Raw genomic sequence first — 27,273 nt, forward strand, 5'->3', positions numbered from 1 at the left:
GACAGCACTGGGGAGGAATGCAACCAGGGACATAGGCTGATATTTGCTAAAATAAGGATAGCAAGAGGCTTGGGCCCCAGGAGGGGTCAGCCTAGCATGGTTGCCCAGCACATTAAGAAGCTCCGTTGCAGCATCTTAATTTGAAAGGGTTGCAGAACCACTCTAAAGAATAGGTAGAAAAGAAGTCAATATGTAAGATAGTTGACACAAGATTCTCGGAAACGTTACAAGAGGCAAAAATAACCCCATTTTAGTAAGCATTGGTGTTCGAGAGCCAAGATGGCAGCTGCCTTGGAAATGCAAATAAGAGGCTTGGAGGACTTGGGCTAAGTATTTCTATACAGATACAATTTAAACATAGGGACAAGGTGGCAGCCTTGACTAGATAAACAGTGTGTGGGTGGCAACCTTGACTAGAAAAACAGTGTGTGCGACAGTAAGTGTTACTCCCTAGCAGCAAAAGAAGAAAGAAAGTGCTACAAGAACGATTTTCCATGTGTTATTGACAAATAGATTAATATTCGAGCTATTAACCATCATTTACTCTTTTAAATAATTTTGCAGGCATTCAGAATTGTATCCCTTTTTGCCTCCCTTCGCAAGAAAGAAGCAAGACAAAAATATTCCACAACCTGATAATTACTAAATACAACAAAGTGTTGCTTATTTGAAGAGTGTGTGTCATGGTAACCTTTCTTTCCATCCCACTGAATAGAAACAAAAACTGAAAAAAGAAAGTTCCGAGATTCACCTAAAATTGCTTAATAAAATGGTGGGAGTTACGATTATTTTCGTAAAATATATCTGTTGATTTGAATCAATTAAACAAAGACCTTTCAGATATTTGCTTTAACTAATGTACAGATGGTTGCAATGTTGTTGAAGGCTATGGAAGACATAAGAAGAATTGTCCTATGTTTCTGTGCACCGTCTCCAGTAGCAGTACAATACTCTCTAAATTAGTAAGTTATGAACCATTTTTCTTTGGAATTTGACATCAGCTTTCAGTGTTACCAGGCTACTAGTCCGGCCAGTTCAGGCATTTCAGGCAGCCTGTAATTATCTGCAAAGGTTATTAATGTACCTGACAAACCTCAGTTTACTTCAAAAGAATGGAGAAACAAGGACACTATTTCCAGAATTTAATACAGTGCCAGAGGCTTTACTTATTTGAGTTTTCTCTCACTGGTTCCACAGGTTTTGAAAGCAGTGTTACTTTTTCCAACAATTGAACGCATGGCCGAGTCACCACAAGGCAAGCTTATGACACCAGTACTTTGCAAACTTCGCTTCCTGATGTATGTTCCAATCTACTTCCTTTCTTTTCTGCCAGAAAGCGTCAAGGCCTCGTTGGTGAGGTGGGCGCTGCAGGGCCGACAGTCCCTGGATGAAGCTACTGTCTCTGCCACTCTTAATCTCTTCAATGTGGATTGTGCAGGTGAGCCTACTCTCCTCCGACCCATTTTTATCTAATATAAGAACTTCCCTGGATTTAATAATGTATATATTTTTAAGAAAACAGCAACATTTTTCAATCTGTGATGCATACACCAATTAGCCATGGCTTGCAATATAATCTAGAGGTTTTTAAAGCAGGCAAAGGCAATTAATTGTATGTATTCAGTTTTGCCAAACATGCAAAATTACACAATTTTTATGTGATTCATAACTGTTTTTACCAAACATTTGCAGTATACATTTTTGGACAATTGTCAAGAAGCTGCAGCAATCATTAATAAACAACTGCTGCAAAGTTCTTTCCTGTCTTGACAAGCCAAAGGTATCCTTTGAATGGACTGGCCAACTTTAGATTTTTTTTAAACGCTAAATTGCCATGGCTTTGAGTGCAAAACAACAGAGCTCAAGACTATAAACACTTAATATTACCAAGTGATGACTGAGTGCATTGTAATGCTGAAAATGTTCATGTGAGCTTCTGGTCTTTTTTAGACTGAGCCAAAAAATGTGTTATGAAGCAAATTATGTGGCTTTATATGTTTAATAGTTACCAATCTGGTTTGGACTGGAATGAAACTGTAGAACGGGTCATGGTGGATGGCCCTGTTTTCACCCATAATTAATGTCCAAATCAGTCTCCTGAAAATACACAGTATGGAGCAGAATAATGCTTTGACTACCTTAGACACCTCGTATTAATTTGTGCTGGAAATTTTCATCCTGTTATCTGATACACATGCTCTGTATCAGTCCCAAAATCTGATCCTGGACCCAATTATTTCTCTTGAGAAAGGGGTCATCTGTAATGAATCACCATATAATTAAAGCAAAACTGATGTGTGCTTATACTCCAGGGCATAAAACCTGACAATGTGATGGAATTGGATTAACATTAGAAGAGATACAGCAATAAACCCAGGCTGCTTATTCCACAAAGGAATGTACAGAACTGGAAGAGACCTTGTGCTCCATCTAGCCTGTCCCACATACCATGTGTATCAATTGGACAGTGTTGTACAGGCAAGCTGAGTAACTTCAAACCAGCTGAACAGTTGTTAACTTTTTATTCAAGGAAATGCTTCACCAAAAAAGGAATAAAATACAGAAAAGAAAATGATGCAACTAATAGTTTGTAACCTATTTCAAAAGGAGTGCAGAGAGTAATACATAATTATCCAAGCCATAGCTAAATTCTCCAATGACTTTGTGGGTATAGCATGTGGGGATTGGCTATCTACCCTGTAGGGCGGGACTTCACCCACTCCAGAGATTCTCCACTGACCTTGTCATATTTCTGGCCTTCGGGTCAATTGCACTTGGCGTGTGGCCTTTCTGGCCTCCGCTCTGAACTCTATGGGGGTAAAAGCTTACCCAAGTCCCTCTAAGGTTTTGTTTCAACGCCCTCATGGTTGATAGCTGAATTCTGGGCACCAGAGATCACAGCCGGCTCTTTGTCTAGTGTTCAAAGGGTGCAAATAGCAGGAAAGAAAAGGCTAGGATACAGGTAAGAGCGATTTGGATAAGCTGATGGAGGGTGGATGTGGCTAGGAGAACATTGGATTAGTCCATATCTGAAACACCAGTTCTACTGTACCAGTGTGACATTTTTCTTTTTCCAACACCTATCACCCTGGGACCTGTCTAAGTGAGATTGCCAGTTTGCTGTATATGAACCAATTTTGGCTCAACTACTTTTGAGCCCGGATTTCAGAGCTGAAAGCAAACCACCTCTGCTTTAAAAGTAGTTCAGTATATTTGAAGTCCTATACATCATAAACTAAATCTAAAATGTATGATTATAACAAATTGGTGAGGATTTTCACCCCCCCCCCCCCCCTCCCCGCGCATCGTGTTTTGTGGAAGTGGAGGTGGCCCGCAGTGGGATTGCCTGACTGGGGTTTCCTGTTGATAACACCCTCCGCCACCAGGGAACCCCTGGCAGGGGCTCGCCATCAGTGGGACTGGGTGATCCCACTGGTAGGAATGGTTGGAAAATTCCACCAATGATGTGTCAAACAGGTCAATGTAAAGCACCCAATGTGTAAGTTTATAAAGTTAGCATGCTTTCCACTTTGGTGTGTTTTGTTCTCATTTTCAGCCTATTCGGTTGGCTAGCAGCAATTTGATAAATAGAGCCAAATGTGTCAACCTCTCCCTGTCAGTACATAGCCTCTCCATCAGCAAGTCCTCAGCTGTGCCTCCTCATGTCACACTAGGTCCTTTGCTGTCCCAGCCTATTGCTTCAGAGGATCATGGAGGGGGTTTGGCTCCCAGACAGGCAGTGTGCAGGTCCACTTACTCATGAGCCACATGCCCAGCTATGGGCAAATAGCTCTACTGCCTTGTTGATACCACAGGGGAGTTGAAGGTTAAGGGAATAAACCCTGACAAAAAAATCTGGAGTGCAGTACAAAGGCAAACTGATGTCTAAATATGTCATCTTTTAGGCAATGCCTGCAACCAGTGCTTTGCATTCCTTTGGACTCAGCGGGAAGGTCGAGAGGAGAACCCAGAGGTTCGGACACCACAGGGTCTCCATAAGTTTTGCCAAGGCTTACACCCAAGAGGACAGTCCGGTTTCACTATCGAGCATTAGCACAACTAAGAAGACAGCAGTTATGAGTGAAAAGCCCAACTCATGTGGCACAGAGATCAGCTGCTAGGAGTTGGCATAGCAGAAAGGATAATCGTGTCCCACTGATCAGCCAGCCCCCACCTCCGGTCGGGCAGTCCCCCACCCAGTAAGGTGCTGACTGACCTGAGGTCAGTCCAGTGGGTGACTGACCAGTGGGAATACAATAGTCCTTCCCACCATCAAAGAAAGTTCATAGCATCCTTTCTCTCAGCCCATCTGCTCCAATGGGTGCTTGGAGCTTAGAGTCTCCGATCAGCAATTGAACCAAATCCATTGCACTAGGCAAACAAACAAAAAGAAAGACAACCCATTTAATTGACGAGCTGGGATTTCAGGACCATCAACATGGGACTGAAAGATGACTTGCAGCTGGTCAATAACACAGACACGCCAGCCGTGGAACTTGATAGGCTGAACATTTGCATAGCTTCACCGAGAGCGGATCTCTAAATGAAAAGCATGACACGTTCATCTGGAAGGGGGAGAGTTCAGAGGCACTCACTACTCTCGATGATGGAACACGGCCCCCCCCCCCCACCCCCCCCGGACCCCCAACAAATGATATAGAATGTGTTCTTTCCATCTGTCTTTCAACTCAAACAGGCCAGTTAACCTCATGAGTTCCAATGCTGTAACATTGATCAGTGAAAGACCAGCTCTATGAGGAGCTTTGCACTGTTGTCAGCAGAATCCCTAAATCAGACATCTGTAGCTACTGGGGATTTCAACGCAAAAGTAGGCACAGGCCACAAGGCCCTTCTTTCTCGGACATCATGGCCTGGGAAAGATAAATTAGAATGATAGGGCCTACTTGTGCTTTGCTATTGACACAAGTTTTATCTAATAAATCCTTCTTTCAGAACAAACCTTGCCATAAGGTCCATAAAAGACATCCAAGATCAGGCCATCAGCACCAGTTGAATCTAATCATTACCAGATATGATTCTCTGAACACTATTCTGAACGCCCGCAATTACCACAGCTTTGACTGTGATACAAGTCACTTCCCATTGTGTTCCACTGGTCAATGACTACCCCACCGCACCCCCCTCCCCCCCACCTCAGGTCAGTCAGTACCTGACTACATAGGGGCTTCCTGACCTGAGATAGGGCTGACTGACAGTGGAACATGATGGTGTCCTTCCTGCCAGATGCAACCCTTGAAGATTTTTCATTAAAAACAGAAATCCCTTCTTCATACCATAGTCAGCCAGACTTCCAACCCAGATAGAAACAAACAGTTTCAACACTCAATTGAGCGGGTGCTCCCTGGCATTTCCACAAAGAGTGCAGAAGTGAAATGGAATATATTTCAAGACACCATCTACAATATTGCACTCTCAACACATGGAAAGCAAGAGCAGAAAAATGCTGAATGGGTCGAGCCTAACACAATTTTGATGGAGCCTGTTAGTGAAGCCAAGCAGAACACTCATTAATTACAAGAGAGATCCGAGTGAGAAAACTCCAAATTCACTGGTATCCACTCAATGAAAAGTCCAACAGACTTCTAGGTGGTGTGCCAAAAACATTGGTTACAGTTTTGACAGAATATCCAGATGCAGTTTGACAAAGGGAATGCTAGGGGCATGTATGAAGGGATCAAAAAAGCAAGAGGTACATCAGCAAAGAAACCAGCTCCATTGAAAACAAAGGCAGGGGAGGTCATCACCGACTGCAATAAGCAGTTGCAGAGATGGGTGAAACACTATCTGTGAGTGGGCAGTGTGGGAGGGGGGGGCGGGTGTCACTGACCTGTGAGACACAATGGGGAGTGACTTGTATCATAGGCAAAGCTGTGGTAATTGCGGGCGTTCAGAATAGTGTTCAGAGAATCACATCTGGTAATGATTAGATTCAACTGGTACCAATGGCCTGATCTTCGGTGTCTTCTATGGACCTTGTGGCAAGGTTTGTTCCGAAAAAAGGATTTATTAAACAAAACTTGGTTGACAGGCAATGCTCCAGGTGTACAGCTCAGGCTATACTGCCTGAACTCATCAAGCTAGAAGCCAACATCTGCAGGAACTTCTCTGTTTCTACACGAGGGAAAGGACAGGGCAGCACGGTAGCATAGTGGTCAGCACAATTGCTTCACAGCTCCAGCATCCCAGGTTTGATTCCGGGTCACTGTCTGTGCGAGGTATGCACTTTCTCCCCGTGCCTGCGTGGGTTTCCTCCGGTTTCCTCCCACAGTCCAAAGATGTTCTTTTACACATATGTGAGAAATATGAGAATGACTAGAGCGAGGGTAGGTCCGATCAAGGACAGTAGCGGGATATTGTGTATTGAGTCTGAAGAGATAGGAGAGGTCTTGAACGAGTACTTTTCTTCTGTATTTACAAATGAGAGGGGCGATATTGTTGGAGAGGACAGTGTGAAACAGATTGGTAAGCTCGAGGAAATACTTGTTAGGAAGGAAGATGTGTTGGGCATTTTGAAAAACTTGAGGATAGACAAGTCCCCCGGGCCTGACGGGATATATCCAAGGATTCTATGGGAAGCAAGAGATGAAATTGCAGAGCCGTTGGCAATGATCTTTTCGTCCTCACTATCAACAGGGGTGGTACCAGGGGATTGGAGAGTGGCGAATGTCGAGCCCCTGTTCAAAAAAGGGACTAGGGATAATCCTGGGAATTACAGGCCAGTTAGTCTTACTTCGGTGGTAGGCAAAGTAATGGAAAGGGTACTGAAGGATAGGATTTCTGAGCATCTGGAAAGACACTGTTTGATTAGGGATAGTCAGCACGGATTTGTGAGGGGTAGGTCTTGCCTTACAAGTCTTATTGAATTCTTTGAGGAGGTGACCAAGCATGTGGATGAAGGTAAAGCAGTGGATGTAGTGTACATGGATTTTAGTAAGGCATTTGATAAGGTTCCCCATGGTAGGCTTATGCAGAAAGTAAGTAGGCATGGGATAGTGGGAAATTTGGCCAGTTGGATAACGAACTGGCTAACCGATAGAAGTCAGAGAGTGGTCGTGGATGGCAAATATTCAGCCTGGATCCCAGTTACCAGTGGCGTACCGCAGGGATCAGTTCTGGGTCCTCTGCTGTTTGTGATTTTCATTAATGACTTGGATGAGGGAGTTGAAGGGTGGGTCAGTAAATTTGCAGACGATACGAAGATTGGTGGAGTTGTGGATAGTGAGGAGGGCTGTTGTCGGCTACAAAGAGACATAGATAGGATGCAGAGCTGGGCTGAGAAGTGGCAGATGGAGTTTAACCCTGAAAAGTGTGAGGTTGTCCATTTTGGAAGGACAAATATGAATGCGGAATACAGGGTTAACGGTAGAGTTCTTGGCAATGTGGAGGAGCAGAGAGATCTTGGGGTCTATGTTCATACATCTTTGAAAGTTGCCACTCAAGTGGATAGAGATGTGAAGAAGGCCTATGGTGTGCTCGCGTTCATTAACAGAGGGATTGAATTTAAGAGCCGTGAGGTGATGATGCAGCTGTACAAAACTTTGGTAAGGCCACATTTGGAGTACTGTGTACAGTTCTGGTCGCCTCATTTTAGGAAGGATGTGGAAGCTTTGGAAAAGGTGCAAAGAAGATTTACCGGGATGTTGCCTGGAATGGAGAGTAGGTCTTACGAGGAAAGGTTGAGGGTGCTAGGCCTTTTCTCATTAGAACGGAGAAGGATGAGGGGCGACTTGATAGAGGTTTATAAGATGATCAGGGGAATAGATAGAGTAGACAGTCAGAGACTTTTTCCCCGGGTGGAACAAACCATTACAAGGGGACATAAATTTAAGCTGAAAGGTGGAGGATATAGGAGGGATATCAGAGGTAGGTTCTTTACCCAGAGAGTAGTGGGGGCATGGAATGCACTGCCGGTGGAAGTAGTTGAGTCGGAAACATTAGGGACCTTCAAGCAGCTATTGGATAGGTACATGGATTACGGTAAAATGATATAGTGTAGATTTATTTGTTCTTAAGGGCAGCACGGTAGCATTGTGGATAGCACAATTGCTTCACAGCTCCAGGGTCCCAGGTTCGATTCCGGCTTGGGTCACTGTCTGTGCGGAGTCTGCACGTCCTCCCCGTGTCTGCGTGGGTTTCCTCCGGGTGCTCCGGTTTCCTCCCACAGTCCAAAGATGTGCAGGTTAGGTGAATTGGCCAATGATAAATTGCCCTTAATGTCCAAAATTGCCCTTGGTGTTGGGTGGAGGTGTTGAGTTTGGGTAGGGTGCTCTTTCCAGGAGCCGGTGCAGACTCAAAGGGCCGAATGGCCTCCTTCTGCACTGTAAATTCAATGATAATGTATGATTAATCTAGGACAAAGGTTCGGCACAACATCGTGGGCCGAAGGGCCTGTTCTGTGCTGTATTTTCAATGTTCTATGTTCTATGTGCAGGTTAGGTGGATTGGCAATGTTAAATTGCCCTTAAGTGTCCAAAATTGCCCTTAGTGTTGGGTGGGGTTACTGGGTTATGGGGATAGGGTGGAAGTGTGGGCTTGGGTAGGGTGCTCTTTCTAAGAGCCGGTGAAGACTTGATAGGCCAAATGGCCTCCTTCTGCATTGTAAATTCTATGATTCTATGACAGTGTCCCAGAATATGAGTGGTACAAAGATTGTGGCCCTGTGCAAGAACAAGCAGTGATGGCAACAACTATCACGGCATCTCCCTGCTGAGTATTGTGGAAAAAGTGTTTTGCTCCATGTTGCCTTTGTCAGACTGCAAATCCTGGTTGAGCGCATCTATCCCTAATCCCAGTGTGTTTTCAGAGATCTCCAATTGTCATGATCTGCTCAGTCCAGCAGCTGCAAAATAAATGCTGTGAACAAAGACCACTGACAATTGCCTTCATTGATCTCGCCAAGGCATTCGACCTTGTGAGCAGAGGCAATCTATTTCAGTTGCTGAAATCCTACACATCCCAATTTCAGAATGGGGGTGACTGCTTAATCAAGTTGTCAAGTGACACAATCAGAGGGTGTTTAAAGAATAGCTTTTGTGCTGAAGTTGTCTTATTGTTGAGGATTTTAGACTTCTCCATTTCAAGCACTACTCAGAAGAATGCTCCATTAAGTAATCTGTTGGCTTGCTGGCCAAGCATTCGTAAAAAGATAAAAGTAAATGTCACCAATTGAACTGTTTAGCAATTTCTGCATGAAAAGCTCCTCCTGGCATAAGAGGACTTGTTCCTGTAGTGTGTATCTTACATAACCTTTTAACTCTTTATCTGCCTCATTCAATGTGCTAATGTCAATGGGATTTGAGTAATACATTATTAAAAGAATCCTTAATGACTCAGTCAATTAAAATAGTGAATAACTGACCCATGCAGAACAGGCAAGTTTCATGTTGGATACTCTGAGTTAAAGAGGTTTATATTATTATCGTTGCGGGCAGGAGGGCTAACGTAAATGACAACCCCTCCAGCTGTAAACGATCTGACTTCCAAAAGACAATGTGAGCAGAAACTTACTTTTTTATTCACTCAATTTCTCATTGCTACAGCATCTTTCTCCCCGGTCTTGGAAATATGCTGAGTGGGACCAATGCAATGTGTTGTGCCACAATGCAAAATAGATCTATTGATGTACGGGACCTGCTCAAAATCATATTGCCTGACAAGTTCTTTGGATGCACTTGTGCCATAATATTAGATTCCATACAGTTTAGATGTGCTTTTAACCACAGAGTATAAGAATGGGAAATCAGCACTTGGGGAAGTTCCTTTACCAGGACAGCAATCAAAAATCAAAATTAAGCATAGGTTTTAGCCACCATGGGTGATCCCAGAGAAGAATCAAAACCATTAGAAGGCAGTGAGAAAATGATCTAAATAAAATTGAAGGGCATAAAATATTATGTCATACAAGAATCACTCACACTGGCAGATTTGTGGCACATGGCATGCTGGTTTTCTCATATCTTCTTTCAACCATTCTGTTGTGCAAAATCAAGTGTAAACCAGGTACCTCCTCGTGCAGGAAGGGGAAGCATAGGGAATGATGTCCTTCGATTGCTCTCAGATACCTCATAGCAACTGGCATTTGTATTAGTGAGAGGCAGCACGGTTTTGTGAAGGGGAGGTCGTGTCTCACTAACTTGATAGAGATTTTCGAGGAGGTCGCTAAGATGATTGATGCAGGTAGGGCAGTAGATGTTGTCTATATGGACTTCAGTAAGGCCTTTGACAAGGTCCCTCATGGTAGACTAGTACAAAAGGTGAAGTCACACGGGATCAGGGGTGAACTGGCAAGGTGGATACAGAACTGGCTAGGCCATAGAAGGCAGAGAGTAGCAATGGAGGGATGCTTTTCTAATTGGAGGGCTGTGACCAGTGGTGTTCCACAGGGATCAGTGCTGGGACCTTTGCTCTTTGTAGTATATATAAATGATTTGGAGGAAAATGTAACTGGTCTGATTAGTAAGTTTGCAGACGACACAAAGGTTGGTGGAATTGCGGATAGCGATGAGGACTGTCGGAGGATACAGCAGGATTTAGATTGTCTGGAGACTTGGGCGGAGAGATGGCAGATGGAGTTTAATCCGGACAAATGTGAGGTAATGCATTTTGGAAGGTCTAATGCAGGTATGGAATATACAGTGAATGGTAGAACCCTCAAGAGTATTGAAAGTCAAAGAGATCTAGGAGTACAGGTCCACAGGTCATTGAAAGGGGCAACACAGGTGGAGAAGGTAGTCAAGAAGGCATATGGCATGCTTGCCTTCATTGGCCGGGGCATTGAGTATAAGAATTGGCAAGTCATGTTGCAGCTGTATAGAACCTTAGTTAGGCCACACTTGGAGTATAGTGTTCAATTCTGGTCGCCACACTACCAGAAGGATGTGGAGGCTTTAGAGAGGGTGCAGAAGAGATTTACCAGAATGTTGCCTGGTATGGAGGGCATTAGCTATGAGGAGCGATTGAATAAACTCGGTTTGTTCTCACTGGAACGAAGGAGGTTGAGGGGAGACCTGATAGAGGTATACAAAATTATGAGGGGCATAGACAGAGTGGATAGTCAGAGGCTTTTCCCCAGGGTAGAGGGGTCAATTACTAGGGGGCATAGGTTTAAGGTGAGAGGGGCAAGGTTTAGAGTAGATGTACGAGGCAAGTTTTTTACGCAGAGGGTAGTGGGTGCCTGGAACTCGCTACCGGAGGAGGTAGTGGAAGCAGGGACGATAGGGACATTTAAGGGGCATCTTGACAAATATATGAATAGGATGGGAATAGAAGGATACGGACCCAGGAAGTGTAGAAGATTGTAGTTTAGTCGGGCAGCATGGTCGGCACGGGCTTGGAGGGCCGAAGGGCCTGTTCCTGTGCTGTACATTTCTTTGTTCTTTGTTCTTTGATCAGCATTGAGCCTGCACCCTTGGCCTCAGGTGACTGGTTGAGCTGGGAAAATCAGCGAAATTGAGAAAAAAAGAGAATCATGTGCTCGATCTATCCAAATGGGAACAGAGTTGCTTAACGAGGGTGTTTAGTCAAATGTTTCCCGGCGTTCGGAGTGGCGAGAAACCCCATTCTATCGAATGGGATTCTGTTCCCATTCAGGTAGACTCGGGGCCTCAGTGGAGAACTCCCCAACGAGACCGCACTTAGTCCGGTTTTCTATACTGAGGAACTCTGCTCGCCAGAACTCTTCAGTGAAGAAGGAGATCCGGACGTGACCTCCAAATGCCCCCCAAAGCCCTAACTCACAATAAGGGAGTCCTCAGGCAATCCCCTGCACCTACACAGGGCACCCCCGAGCACCCCCGAGCCCGATCCCCGTCACGGGAAAAATGCCAGCTTAGCACCCTGGCAGTGCCCCTGCCAGATGGCAATGCTCGGGTGCCAGGCTGACAGTGCCAGGCTGACAGTGCCAAGGTGCCCGAATGGTACCAACAGTGTCAGGGTGCCACCCTCCCCAGAGGGAAAGCCCCTGGGGGCCTCCAATTCCCTTGGATATCTCCACAAGTGCTGTTCTGTCTGGTCCCCGTTTGTGGAGACCAGTTTGAAGGGCGCTCGTCCGAGGTCTCCAAGGTGAAGGGGTTCACATTGCGACATTGCGGGTAGATCCCCAAAGAAGGATATACTGGCACCTACCGGCTGCATCGCGCCCCGTTGCCTTTTGGGCATTACGCGGCCGGTAGATCACACCCCATATCTTCAAAATTGCATTTATTAATTAGGGCATTGAAATAAATTTCAAGCTTCTAATTAGAAGACTGGTGAACATCAATTAAAATGTTTTAAATGGTTTTCTTTATAATTTGCTATCGGGTGTTGTACATTTGGTGCCTGCCCACCAACCACATAATGATAGAGAGAGTCCGGTAAAATTAATGTTTTTGTTTAGGATGGAATCAATGGTGGTGGTTTATTACAAAGACAGAAACTTTTAAGTTGACAAAAACCTTCTGATGTCTCACACATAAAATAACAAATAGTGACATCTGAACTGCTCCAATATTGGCTTCAATCACAATATTACCTGATCGCATCGCAGCAACACAACTAATAAGGAACATTCATGAAACATAGGGCTGGGTTCCTACAGCTGCAAATCAGGTGGGCTGCCCCCCCCCCCCCCCCCAACACACACACACACACACGTGAATGCAAAGAAGGACCAATCTCCCATATTTCCAAGTGGACGCAGAAATTGTCAACCCATCTGCAATTATTTGTTGCCTGCTGGATTTTTCAGGCATCCCCCAGGAAAAGGTTTGGGAGTGTTTTACGGCAAGTAAAACAAGACAACACGAGGGCAGAAGAAAAGGCCTGCTACTGGGAGATTAGCTGCATGTAACAGCAGATTCTGCTGGTGAAGGTGGTAGCGTCTGTTTGTTTGTTTTTAATATCTTTTTTTTCAACCTTTTGGTGCCTGCCACGAGATATTAAGACATATTTAGAGAGCAGGGGCCTTTAAACTTCTGGCCATGACTGACTAACCCTTCTGCCGCATGTCCTCCTGGCCTGCAGTCCCAATTGGACACGGAACCCCCATTTGGACCTCTAATTAGCATCTTTTCCACCAGGCAGCTACTAATTGGCCATCCAGTGTTTGATTAGACGAGCTGAGGTGGCGGGAGTGGGAGCAAGTGGACTGCTCAGTTTCCATTCCGCCTCTCTCACTCCACTGAAAAACATAAAATCCAGCCCATAGTGAACTCCAAAATATGACACTCATCACCATCTGCTAAAACTCACCAGTTTTCATATGGTAAAATCATAGTGCATTCACCTGTGTGTGGCAAACCTGTTCACAAAGCACAAGATTTTATCAGGTTTGTTTGCAGAAGTTCCAATGTCTGATGTAGAATAACGGTAAAGGCAAGGTAAAGGTGCCATAGTCCCAGATGCTCCCTTTGAGGGGGAGAGTTGACTGGTGGTGATTTAACCTAAGGATCACCACACCTCAGACGAGGAGCAAGGTTGAGAAGGCGGGACCTTCAGGAATAACTTCAGCAGGTGCGGGTGATGTCACCCGAGAATAACAGTGACATGAACTAGAGGCACGGTTAAATCTGATGGTTAATAAAGTACAAGCTTCGAACCTAAAATGTCAGTCTTACTTGCCTGATTTATTTTTGGTAAAATAAACGTGTATTTATGTAGCACATTTCATGCCCTCAGTGTATATTTCATTCATAGGTAATGAATGGCTTTAGTGACATCATTATAATTGCTGTTGCTTTTTAGATAAAGTTGGCAGCTGATCTGCAAACAGATAGGAAGTCACAATCTGATAATCTGACCAGTTGTTTTTGAAGGTGCGGATTAAAACATGAATGTAGGCTCGGACATCGAGAGGACACCCTGCTCTTCTTCAAATAAAACATGAACGCTTCAGATTATAATTTATTCAGAAACCTGTTGCTCTGCCAACACCGCATTCCCTCAGTACTGCACTGTCTTGTCAACTTCTTGAAGGATAACTTGAACCCATGACCTCCAGACGCTGAGGCACAAGAGCTGCTGCTGGCCAAGCTGATACTTCCTAATAATGTTTCCATCCATCTTCATAGTGCAAAATATACTGTAAATAGTGCAAATTTATTTATTTTCTGATCCCTGTTTTCCAGATTTTTTTTGCCTGCCTTGTCTGAAACCTACTGAATAATTACAGCTTTGAGAGTTTTGGAACGTAAATTTAAGATTCTGGGCAGCAGAGAATGAAGGAGAAATCCCAGCCCCCCAGAACACCACTTGAAGCTGTCAGTGTATCATCCGCTGAAGCTGCAGAGTTTTGATAGCACTTTCCTCGTTAAAAGCTTTTTAAAGGCCAGATGACCCGGTGTCCTGACACAGACTTTAATATGCTTCCTCAGTGCAGGTGCAGTGATCACAAAACAGCAGAAGGAATGCTTGTCTGGGCTGTGGACCTTGCAATCGATCTCATTCCTTTGCGCTGGCTCTTTGATTCTTATCTCTCATCTGTGGCTAGTTAGTTGCATGGAATGCTATATAAGATACTGTGAATTATCTTGCCACACACCAATTTAGCTGTTTAGGTTCTGGTAGGAGTTTAAAAATTTAACAGGGACCTGATTTTAGAGAGGATTTCCGATTGCTCTATGTAAAACCTTGTGAGCTTTGAGAGCCTTATTCTAGTTTTCCCAATACATATTTTTACACATCTGAAGCATGAACTATCTTTCAGAATTTTGAGTTCATGGAATGTACTAATTCTTCATTCTTAAATTAACAATATTTAAGCAAACAAAATATAACTTTCTTCCCTGTCCCCTCAGCTTTGGTTCAAAACTAAAATCATTAAATTCCTAAGTTTGAACTATGTGCTGTATATCATGAAATTTTATTGAAGCACAGAATTATAGAAGTCAAAGTGGTCTCACCTTCCTGAAAAAGTGATTTGCAAGACATTGAGGAAGAAAGAGGTCCCAAGGAACAAATATTACTTTCATTATGACAGCTACAACAAAAAAAGACACGGGGCAGGATTCTCTGTCCCGCCAGCCCCGTTTTCCGGCCCGCCGTCACCAGCAGCGGAATTCTCCATTCCCCAACCAGCCAATGAGGTTTCCCATTGCGGCCTGCCCTCGCCATTGGGCGTGGGTTCACTGTCGGTGAAGCGGAGGATCCCGCCAACAGAGAATCCCGCCGACGGTATATTTTGCCAATAACACAGTTTTATTAACCTTTTTTCTGTGTGTGACACATATGGGGCATGGATTTTCTCAGGACCTTTCCCACTCCCTGATATAATTTCTAGTGAAGTTATAATGATGATGCAGTAGAGGCCCAGAGAAAATTCACCTTCGCCATGAACTGAAAAAGAAAGTTCATTCAGACACTTATATGGAGAAAACTAACCTGCCAAGGTGGATGTGTTTCTGTTTAGGTGCCAGGTTAAAACAGCTAAATTGCAAGTGTATTGGGAAGCAGGCAGGAACCCGCTGTGTTCCATCTTTGACCAAAATACATTCTTCAGCATGTGAGAACAGGCATGTATAAGATTTAAATATGTTACATGCTCATTACTGCACTTTTAACCCAAGACTCTGACTTTAACTGTGGGTTTCCTGGAATCCACCAGGTAAAGCAAAATGAGAGGGCAGCAAAAATGAACGGGGCTGAACAGTTCTCAGGTAAGTAAAGCTACAAATATTGAGTTCTGAGTATTTTACTCAGCTGCTACCTTACCTGAATAAAATACATCTGCCCACAGCAGGTGGTCTGAGAGTCTGCTTTCAGCCCTCTGGAGGGATTTCCAAAACTTTGGACGTAATTTCTGCTACTATGGAGCTTTTTGCCTTTGATCTTCATTTCCTGATAGTCATCTTTCACAGCAGCATGGGAGCCACTTTTGAACTCTATCTGGATCTTAGATGAGGAATGAAAGAAGTAGTATCCCTACGAAAAGCAGCAGCCTTCTTTTCAACTATCTGCTGCTTCATAGGATGAACACAGAGCTCCAACTTGCAGTTGGAGATAATGCCAACACAGGGTTTAAAGGAAGCTGACCAACTTTTTGAAAGTGACTGAGCACCAGTGCCTCAGGAGACTCTGAGCTCCCTGTCAGGTAGCTGCTGAAATTTGCAGTCTCCTGGGGAGAAGATCTCCTTCCATGTGGAACAAGTGGACTTTCACTGCCTGTGATAGTCAAGGTCACCACAGCATTTAATTTATTTGCCTCCAGTTCCTTTCAGGGATCTGAAGGTAATGGTTGGTGAATCTCACTATCTGCTGTCCACAAATGCATCCTACAGGTGACAAATGCCATGTTTGCATGGGCTCGGGCTTATATACACTTCTTCACTGAAGCCACCAGATTGGGCATTCGAATGTTCTGATCTGTGTGTGTGTGGAGGGGGTGCTGGATTTATGGTTGTAAATCAGGAACCCCCACCATATGAATGTAAAATAAGGCTTAATGAAGTTGGTTCAGCAAAATAGCATCATATCTGTCTCCTAAATTACAGAAGGTGTGAAGGCACAGAAATCAACAGCCCGCCCACCATTTTGAAATTATTAATTAACAAGCTATTGATCTTGTTAACGACTGAATTGTCTGAAATTTTTCCTTGCTCGTTCCTTTTACCGGATCTCAGAAATGAAAAAGTTTGGGATTGCTTTATGACAGCTATGACGAGTCGGCACAAGGACGGAGGAAAAGACCTTCCATTGGCTGAATGTAGCAGCTGCTTCTGCTGGTGAAGGTGGCAACATCTGTATGTGTCTTTATCTGATTTGTTAACGTTTTGGAGCCTGACATAAGGAATGAAGAAAGATTGAGAGAGCAACCATTAAATTTGTAGCCATCACCAACTTCCTGTTAACAACATCATCCCTCTGCCTAGACTCCAATTGGGTATGGAGTCCCCCTTCACACTGCTAATTGGCCATTGATTCTATGAGCTCGGATGATGGGGGCAGCAGCGAGCTGACCACTCACTTTTCATTCCGCCTCCTTCACCCCATGGAAAAACAGAAAATTCAACCCGGAGAGTCATCAATTGTACACATTTGGCAATCAAGGCACCACCAAATCACCCAGGAATTCTCATCATTCAAAAGAGATTCCAATCCATTAATGTTCAGCTGGTATGCAGCCACCTCAATATCATTATGCATGGCTGTGCCTGGAAAGCTGCGTGATGCCTTCATTCTGCATCAGTCAAGTCTCTCACAGATATTTGCACCTCCAAGCAGAGTTAAATGATGGTTCCTTGGAGACGTGTGCTGTCTCCTGAACACATGGCTGAACTGATTTCACCTGTGAGTAGCCCCATGACAGATATGTAGGAAAGGTACTACTAAGGCCATTGAGCAATCTGGATGCTGACAATTCGAGTTAAGTACCTGAGCAACACACATCGCAAGGATTTCCAGCAGTAGTAGTCTGCTGTACCTTCCACAATATTGCACAGCAGAAAGGATTGAAGCTCCAAGGGAAGGAGAGTAATGAGCACTCTGAAGGAGCAGCAACAGGAGGAGGCTGATCTGGCACCTGTAACCACACACTTGACTGCGAAGGATGCCCAGGGCAGTCTAATTCAGGCATACTTAAATTAATCTGAGACAGTGAATTCAGAACTTATTGTGTCCTTCCCCCACTCCTGTTTTCAGCACAAAGTAGTCCAACAATCTGCAATCTATCTGAAAATTAAATGAAATGAAAATCGCTTATTGTCACAAGTAGGCTTCAAATGAAGTCACTGTGAAAAGCCCCTAGTCGCCACATTCCGGTGCCTGTTCGGGGAGGCTGGTACAGGAATTGAACCCGTGCTGCTGGCCTTGTTCTGCCATACAAGCCAGCTCTTTAGCCCAGTGTGCTAAACCAGCCCCTATATAAAATTGACAGAGACCACCACATAGTATTGTAGATTGCCAGGCTGGAGGCAATGTACAGCAGTGTGTTTGTATCTTCCTGTCCTTTTCGCTTCCGCAATAATTCCCTTGCATGCATTCATATATATATTATGTATATAGGACAGGACACCTAATGCTGCATTGCACTGTCACTCATCTACTATAGTAATCCTTGCAGTCTCATGCTTGCCCTAGCCTCAATGCACTTTCTTTTCGAGCTACCAGTTGAGGCTGGTCCTGCAGAGTCTCGGAGTACAGGAATCTCCTGTACCTCTAACTACCAGTACAGGAATAAGTACTCCACAAAGATGGATAGTGAATTAGAAACTCACTGAGTAGAAGTGATCAGGAACAGGTACTAGTTTATTCCAGTGGTCTGATTGATGAATGCTCCAGTAGCTTCATGGATCTAATTGTAGTGTAGTTTGGCTGCTGGACATGGATTCTTTAAAGGAAATCTGAGCCGAGTGCATAAGGAATAGCCGTGCTTAAATAGCCAGACTCTCATTTTCTGTGTACCGGAAAAGAGTTGAAGGAATGAAGGATTGATGCAACATAGAACCATCACCGCAGCTCCGGAAAGCAGCGAAAGAACAGCATGATGCAATGCTGGTGATCACACTCGTGTTGCAAATTGATAGATTAGAAGCCCTTATGATTTACTAAGGCACTGGGATCATGTAAAGGATGCTGGAGAGCAACATAGTTGCAGCCAATTAGGCCCTGAGCTTGAGAGAAGACCACAAAACTTGCACATTATCCTCTTAATCTGCTGCATCTGGTTGTCCAGGGAATGCATTGAAAACATTTGTTTTGTCCGTGTCTCAGCTGTTGAAACACTAATTCTTGCATTTGTTACCTCTACAATTGACTATTCAAACACACTCCTGTCTGGTCTACCACATTCTACCCTCCGTAAACTTGAGATAATCTAAAACTTTCCTGTCCGTATCTGAACTCATACCAATTCCTGTTTTACGATCACCATTTTGTTCACTGACCTGCATTGGCTCCAGGCAAACAACATCTTGATTTTAAAATTCTCATCCTTCATATCAAATCCCTTGTTACTCCCTGTCTTTGTAATCTCCTCCAGCCCCACAATCCGCCAAGATATTTGCACTCAATTAATTCTGACCTCTTGAGCATCCTTGATTTTAATTGCTCCACCACTGGTGGCTATGCTTTTAGATACCGAGGTCTCAAGCTTTGGAATACCCTACTGACATCTCTCGGCCTCTCCACCTCACTTTTCTCCTTTAAGACACTCCTTAAAACCTAATCCTTTGGCCAAGCTTTTGGTCCTTTTACCTTTGTCCTTTTGTCGCTCAGTGTCATATTTTGTTTCTAACATTCCTGTGAAGCGCCTTGGGGCTTTCAATTACATTAAAAGTGTTTTATAAGATGTTGGAATAGATTGCATAGGCAGGCTGACTGATGCTACTCAGCCTGGAAGTAGCTTTAGCTTGAGGCAAAGAAGCTGAGGGTGACTGCAATGCCTCAAAGTCTATCCACCACCCTACAAGGCATAAGTCAGTAGATGAAATGCTCTCCATTTACCATTTTCCTAGACACATACAGTTCCAACACATTCAAGAAGCTCAACACCACCCAGGGCAAAGTAGTTGCTTGATTGATACTCCATCTAGCACCGGCATACTGTGCCCTCATTGTGTACTCTTTGCAGGATGCATTGCAGCAACTCAACAAGACTTCTTCAGCAGGGCAACCCAAACCCCATAACCTTCATGTTTAGAAGGACAAAGACAGCCCTGGTATATTGAAGCACCTTTGTTTTCAGGTTGCCCTCCAATAGCATCCCGATTTGAATATATATCACTAGTGTTTCATTGTCTCTGGATCAAATTACTGTAATTAACAGCATTATGGGAGCACTTTCATTACATAAACTACAACAGTTCGAGCAGCAAGTCCACCATTATCTTCTCAGTGGGAAACTATGAATGGGCAATAAATGCCAATGACAGCTAGATCCCAAGAATCAACAAAAATAACTCCCCTTACCCAACGTAATGGTGACCTTTTCAAAGGCTTGTAGATTGAGAGAAAAAAAAGCGAAGGAACACTCATTCTGTTTCTGTCATGATCATCATTGGACAAGATCAAGAAGGTTACCTTCACAACTATTCAGAACACAGCTGCAAGGAGTACGTTTTTGTTCACCAAAGATTCTTATCTTGACCTGATAGCTGAAGCTGATGTACACCTTAACCCTCCAGTGTCCTAATAGCAATGAGGACTTAAAAGCTCCAGTGCTAACATCTGCATTCTTGAAATTATCAATTGCCAAATTAGATTGTCAAGATTGAAGAATGAATGTGCAAACCACCATTGCCACTGAGAAGGGAAATATCACATGACTGAAATGGCATGGCAAGAAAATTAGTTTCTTAAAAGGACCTGTCCACACATGTTCTATCCCATGGATAACTACAGATCTACTTTGTATATTGGTCTTCTCTTCAAAAAATGAGGATGCTCCTGAATACAATGCAAAATAAAACAATATAAGCAATTGCGTGTGGGGGGTTTCTGTGTAATCTGTAGCAATTATAACCATTTGCAGGATTACTCTTAGAAACGAATATTTCTTAAATAAGTACTATAGAGTATTATCATCATTGTTCCCAGACATGCAGTGTGGCCAGGAGGAGAATGAAGAAATGCAAAAGCAGGAACATGCAGAAAATGATCAGAAACTACTGCTCGAGCGTTCTTGTACAGTTTTTGGCAACATAAATTATACAAACAAAACAAATTGCACAGATTGTTTGTTTTAGGAAGTTACCTGAATTGATTCTTGGCGCATGCTTCTGATTTGACTGCCGCAAGTGGAATAATGTGAAGGTTTGAGCCATGAAGTATTTCTGAAATATTGCTGCAATCCTAGTGTATCATAATTCTTCAAAGTTTTAGCCAAAATTAATACTGTTATTGGTTGGCTCACTTTCAGTTCAGCTCTAAAGGATCAAGAGGCTGCAGTATTGCAGGTTTGAAGAGTTAGCAGGTTTCAGTTTCCATTTGCTCATACTTATACTGGAATACTTAAAAGTAAAATAGAGACTGCAGTTTAAACTTACCGAACATAAGAGACCACATTTTAAAGGTGAATTGGAATTTGGCTTGATGTTCTGAACACTTAGTTTTACATGTTTAGTCTGTATTTGCTCACAAGCAATGAGCCAACGTGGTCTTTTCAGAGTGTGCAACACAATACAGGCATTCAGAACTCACAAACTGGCTTCTGCCACTAATGAAATGTTTCTGCTGTGAAACAGAAGCTAAGTGGTGTTTCAATAGTGTGACACCCGCTGCTCAAACATCACTAATGGATTCCATTAAAACACAAATGTAAATCACCAAACTCTAGTAGGAGGAAATCACAGTTGCTTACTCCAAAATCAAGTACAAGTATGGTTGCAGTTGCAATACCGTATACTTAAGTCATGCCATTGTTTAAGGTTCACTTTTTATTTTATTCTGGTTTTACATTTTTGCAGATAGTTTTTTCTGAGTTTTAAGCAAAGGCCTTGTATCTTTATGGGCTCATGTGTGTACAGATTGCATTTAATCTTGTTAATTGACAAAGGAGTTATATCTTTTAATTATCTTCCATATTCTGATAAATAATGTAAAACAAATGTTCCGCAAAGGAAACCTTTCATTGGCTAAATGCCATTTTATAAAACACTGTAGGGAAGCAAATTCTTTAAGAGCTTGCTTATGGTCTAACTAACGCAACACAGATTCATGACAGAGGAACAACCCTCCTTCCTGTAAATTACCCATCTGCCTTATCCAGAATTGGAACTGATTGCAACACAAGTAACTTCTTAAAAATTATTTGGAGTTGTTTGTTGTAGCAACGGAAAGATGTTGAAACTGCAGTCTAGCCTTGAACTTAGAGGACTTAAAGACAAGGAGGGCTGTTCAGCCTAAGAGCATGGAATAATTGACCCATTTGGGAAGTGAGAACATTCTTCACTGGAACGAAAACGGGCAACGGATTTCCACTGTCAGTTTTACAGTGGGCAGCAAATTGAAATCTACTTAATTATGTGAGACAATAGAAACTCAAGTAAAGTGGCTGATTAATGTCTGAGTAGTTTTTGTCTACTCTTGTCTACTGAATTCTAATTATACATTGAGAAATTCAAACTAATTTCAACAAGTGCTTCCCTTTTTTCAAAGGCTCTGTGTCTTTGAAAACTATCTTTATTGTCAGTTAAAATTCAAATGAGTATGCTTCCTTAAGGAAATGTTCATTAGCTTGAATTGCGAAACTCATTATTATTTAAATTGGTTCACCTTTAATGTTCCTGAGGATGGTGGTGTTATTACATTCAGCAATATACACAGTATATACAATATACATATTCATGATCCAAACGTCTCTTGCGACAATATTTACTGAAAGTTTTTTGAAGTAACATGGCTTAACTGGTGCAAAATCGCCAATTTTTCTAAGAGCCTCGATTTAGATGAGCAAAGGGACTCATTTGGAAATTATTTCAAGATTTGCCCTGATGGTAAGGTCCTAATCTCAACTATATTATTGGGCAAATCGCCAAGTGGAGGCAAGGCATTTGCTGGTGACAGGAGAAATGGAAAGGTTGATCTGTCCCTTGTTGCTGAAGGACAAATTCCTGGTGATCCAACAATAATTTTCCATTTGAGGATGTATGCAGGTCAACTCTCACCATGGAAAAGTGTATGACGGGCTGGAGGAACTTGGAAAAGAGAGAAGATGAAGAAAAGAAAACCAGTGTCACAGAACAGAAATATTTAGCCATAGAGACCACAAGGCCCCAAGTTTGACAGCGGTTCTGTGCTGAATTTAAATGATCTGAGCCAAAAGCAACAATTCAGGCGCTGCAACACAATTTCTGACTTCAGTATTAAGAGTGGGAGTGAATTTCGCAAAGACATTTCCCTCTGGTTTTCTGTTTTAAACCGTACTTATTACACCCATTTCTAGTTAATTGTCCCATCTTTTCATAATTTTAAACAAAGAACAATGCAGCACAGGAACAGGTCTTCGGCCCTCCAAGCCTGTACTGGTCATAATACCACTCTTGGCCAAAACCCTCAGCACTTCCTAGTGCTGTATCCCTCTATATCCATCCTATCCACATATTTGTCGAGATGCCTTTTGAACGCCATTAATGTATCTGCTTCCGCAACCTCTCCTGGCAACACGTTCCAGGCACTCACCACCTTCTATGTAAAAAAACAAAAATCCGACACCGTACGACTCCACCGTACAACGAGCCTCTGTCCACGAATGGCAGCGGTGCCCGAAGCCCCCCTCCTCCTCGAATCTGTCATATCACCCTATAATCCGTGTTCTAATAAATAAAACACAAGTTAGATGGGTGTTGGTCAGCAAGTATTTTAAGAACAACTAAATAATTTTATCTAACTACGGTTTCGAATTAAATATTTTTTCTATTGCTTTCATTGTGAAAAAAAAATGTAAGTGCTCTGTTTAGTTTTTGGATTATCCTCTTAACTGAGAATATTTGGTTCTTTGCAGCTAATGCCATGTATATGGGAAGCCAGGAAATGATGCAGGTTATGCAGAGAGATGATTCAACCATAAGACGGTGTTTGGACAAGGTATTCTAGTTTCAACTTTGTTGTCAAAATTCCGATGGTTTGCTATTCAAATGTCCATGCACAACATGCAACTGTTTACATTTTAGGTTAAAATTGTGGGAACAACCTTTCTTTGGGAATTGAGCGCTTTTGGAGATTTCATTTGAAATCTCCATGAATTTATGGCTTGAAATTTAAAAGTCACCCACTGCTGCTGAATAAATGTCAGCTCAGGAACAGTTTACTTTCTATATTAGAAAGTAGCAGAGTCCCCTCTTGATAAGCTGAAATAACAAGTATCCCCCAATATTAATAAAGGTATTCCTGGCAATACAACACAGACAGCTAGTAAATAGGCACATTATTCATCACAATTAAGCAAATCTGAAAGGATTTGAAGGAGGAAAATCTCCCACTAAGTACAGTGGACCCCATCCAAATGAAATCATTTAGTTTAAAGTGACATTTAAATAAACATTTGCAGCCAATGCCATGTTTGTGGGAAGCCAGGTAATGATGCAGGTGTTTGAAAAAGCTATTCTTAAATTTTTTAAATAGGTATTTAAAAAAAAAAATTTTTAAATAGGTTTATTTTAAAAATAATTGAAATTTCAGCAGAGTAAGCCAGTCAGCTTAATATGACTTTACTGGTGCTAATTGCATGTCAAAGTTGTCTACTTTAATCTATTTTGCAGCTCTTTCCCTATATGCAGCAATTATGATTCGGGTAATAATTTGATACCAGTATCTGTTCCAGGAGAAACGCAAGGGGACCGCATACATTCTTAATAATCAGATGGCCAACTAGCAGCCATCCAGAGGGAAGGAGGCCAATTAGAGGTGCAACGGTGGGGCTCCATGCCCTATCAACACTGTACGCTGGGATTTCATGTGGTAGAGGGTAATGGTCACGGTTAGAATTGCAAAGGTCCTCGTTTCCCGCTCCTGGAAGCTTCATAAGATTCCATCTTAAATGGGCTGTTTCAACCTTTCTTAATCTCTTGAGCTCTACTGTCACATTGCTCTGGGAAGCGTTATCTTGTGGTAGAAATAATGTTCTACAAAGTAGCAGAAGTAACGGCAGCTGGTTGAATATGACGTAACCCTCAGATTCCACACTCAAGGGAGATGACAATGAATAGAAACCAGATGTTACATCACAGGAGGAGTCACACCATGTTGCTTTCATTGTCTAGTGATAAGAGAGGGTTCATCGCACACCAGGTTCCCTGCCTTGACTGTCAAGAAGGAGTGCTTTAAAACAGTCAGAATTTAATAGTGCATTCATGAAGAGAAAATGGCTGTACTTTTAAATTGACTGATGTGATTTAATTTGATTTTAATAATTAAGTCAAGCCTTTCTTTCCTCTATATCCCTTTTTCTCGGTCCCAACCATTGTGATGTGCAGAAGTGAGATTAGAGATACAAGCAAGGACAGCAAACCAGCCTATAATTCATTGCCCTGTTAAGTAGCTATGTTAAGTAGCTTGTTATCAAGCCAATTGACCCTGATAAAATGCTACCAATGCCATAAAATGTTTGGTGTGGGCAGCTGGACAGGAACAGGCAGTCCAATTTTTATTAAACAATGTTCTTCAAAGGGCAGGAAGGAAGGGCGGGATTCCTTCTTTAGGTGCTGTCCTTTGCTAACCACGGAATGCCTCTCAAACAGAACCCTCCCACTTCCTTCCTACCCGCCTGCAGCCTTAACCCCACTCCCTCAACCCACCCCCCCCCCCACCCCTGACCCATCCAAACCTTTCCTGCCCAAGGCCCCAGACTTACCTGCTCCAACGATCCACAGATCTTCTTCTCCTGCAGCCCCAGCGGCAACAGCCACTGATGCCTGGACTGATGAAGCTGCCAGCCAATCAGATTGGCCAGGTTCAGAGGGCAGGATGTTCTCCCAGTATGGGGCAGATGTTCCACTTGGCCCCCATTTAGCTGCCCCGAAGTGCATTAAGACGGTGGGCAGGTCACTGTCGAGCATATCAGCTCCACGCCACCTTTGCTTCAGGGTATGCTGACCCTGCCCCCCTCCCAATATTATCCAGTCCAAAGTGTGAAGAACAAAAGTACAAACAGCCTGAGAGACAGACAGAATTACAAAGTGCGAGAAGAGTAGAGAAAGTTACAGAAAGAGGGAATCACAATGTTTCTTTTATTTATTGATACCTGCCGCATCATAAGACATCAACAAAACTATTAAAATAAATTGCACTTGCAGGACCATAATGATACCTCGCATGAAAAAGAGTTCATTAAAATAATGCTATTGGGCCTTGTGACCAGCTGCCTCAATCAGTGTTTTTGCCAAACTGTGTGTCTTGTTTTTGTGAGATCTCAAAGCTGTACTTCATGAAATATAATGATTTGCGGGGGGGGGGAAATCAAATAAACACCATGGATTTTCTGTGATTTAGTGGTAACAGCTGGAAGCATGCTATAGTTCCAGAGGCACTCTAATCACTTCTAGTGATAGATGCAACTCATTGTATTTCCCCAGAGAGCTTTTCATTACTAATTGCAATTGGCTGTTTTCAAACTTGTCTTTCATCTATTTATGGAATGTTTATTAGCAATATTTCTGCACCGAAGTTGCTTGATTGCTTTATAAATAAACAGCCATAATCACGATAATGAGCTTCTTACTTCTTGTGGAAATTGTATTAGCATTGTATTTTTCCTTCTGTCAGTTGAAATCTAATCGATCAAATTTGAGCCATGTCAAAGATCTTTTTCAGGTATTAGGCATTTAGCTATTTGTTCTGTGATTAGGGACTTCATTGATTCTTTTTTAACAGCCAGACTTCAGAATCTATAATTATCTATGACAATAGAATTGAGATTTCTTTCTTTCAAGGAATTTAAATTTCAACTTTTTTTTATTTTTCAAATTTAACCTTGTGATAGGTCAAAATTGACTTCCTCACCCACCATTCGGATGACATGAAAGGATTCTGCACGTGGACTGCAGTGGTATTAACAGGCTTGGAGTTTCCTTCACATGTGCACTCATATACACACAGGGCGAGATTTTGAGCCCGCATTAGCAGTCAGTGAGAACGCTGGCGCGGGTTCAAAATGTGGAGAGTGTCATGTGAGAGTACTTTTAAGAAATGGGTGTTTATAAATGGGTATGCATATAAATATCTGTAGTGAGAGTACCTTTAATAAATGGGTGTTTATTACTGCAGTGATATCAGAGAGTGGGTGGAGCTGGGCTGTGTGTCAGCTTTTTACTTCCGTTTTAGGCTGTTTGCTGCAGGGTGTGTTTTAATTTCGTTTTCAGAGCTGGATAGCTGCAGTCATAGTCAGAAGGTGTTTGAGTCTCTCTCTCTGTAATCTAAAGCCTGTAAATCGATCCTTTGGTAATTTAAAGCTAATAACTGCTCTCAGTAGTGACTTTAACCTGATGTGCTTCTGTTTAAAAGATTTTTAAAGTCTTATGGGTGTTAAAAGGACAGCTTAAGCATTACTTAGTATTGTATTCTTTGGGGGTTATATTTGAATTGATGGTTGCTAAGATGTTCACTGTATGTTTTAAAAAGGTTAACTTGAGTTCATAGAATAAACATTGTTTTGCTTGAAAAAATACCTTTCCATTTCTGCTGTACCACACCTGTAGAGTGGACCGTGTGCTCCCCATACCACAATATATTAAAAGTTGTGGGTCAGGTGAACTCCATGATACACTTTGAGGTTCTCTCAACCATGGCCCATAACAAGAGAATCGGAAAATGCGATCCTCTCTGGCAAGATCAGCATTTTTGATT

The 27,273-nt window shown here is 42.7% G+C and overlaps 1 protein-coding gene across 3 annotated transcripts in view; it reads left to right on the forward strand.

The window, feature by feature from the left end:
* ldah (lipid droplet associated hydrolase) overlaps positions 1-27,273 on the forward strand; it is a 521,342-nt gene that overhangs the window by 427,694 nt on the left and 66,375 nt on the right. For 2 of the 3 annotated variants that reach the window (XM_072498873.1, XM_072498871.1), the window contains exons 5-6: positions 1,198-1,438; positions 23,435-23,517. In XM_072498873.1, coding sequence (XP_072354974.1) covers positions 1,198-1,438; positions 23,435-23,517 — 324 coding nt within the window. Of the gene's footprint in view, positions 1-1,197; positions 1,439-23,434; positions 23,518-26,410; positions 27,059-27,273 lie in introns of those variants that run through there. The other variant, XM_072498872.1, reaches the window with a different exon arrangement.

This window comes from Scyliorhinus torazame, chromosome 4 (genome assembly GCF_047496885.1).
Source record: "Scyliorhinus torazame isolate Kashiwa2021f chromosome 4, sScyTor2.1, whole genome shotgun sequence".
NCBI classification, from domain to species: Eukaryota; Metazoa; Chordata; class Chondrichthyes; order Carcharhiniformes; family Scyliorhinidae; genus Scyliorhinus; species Scyliorhinus torazame.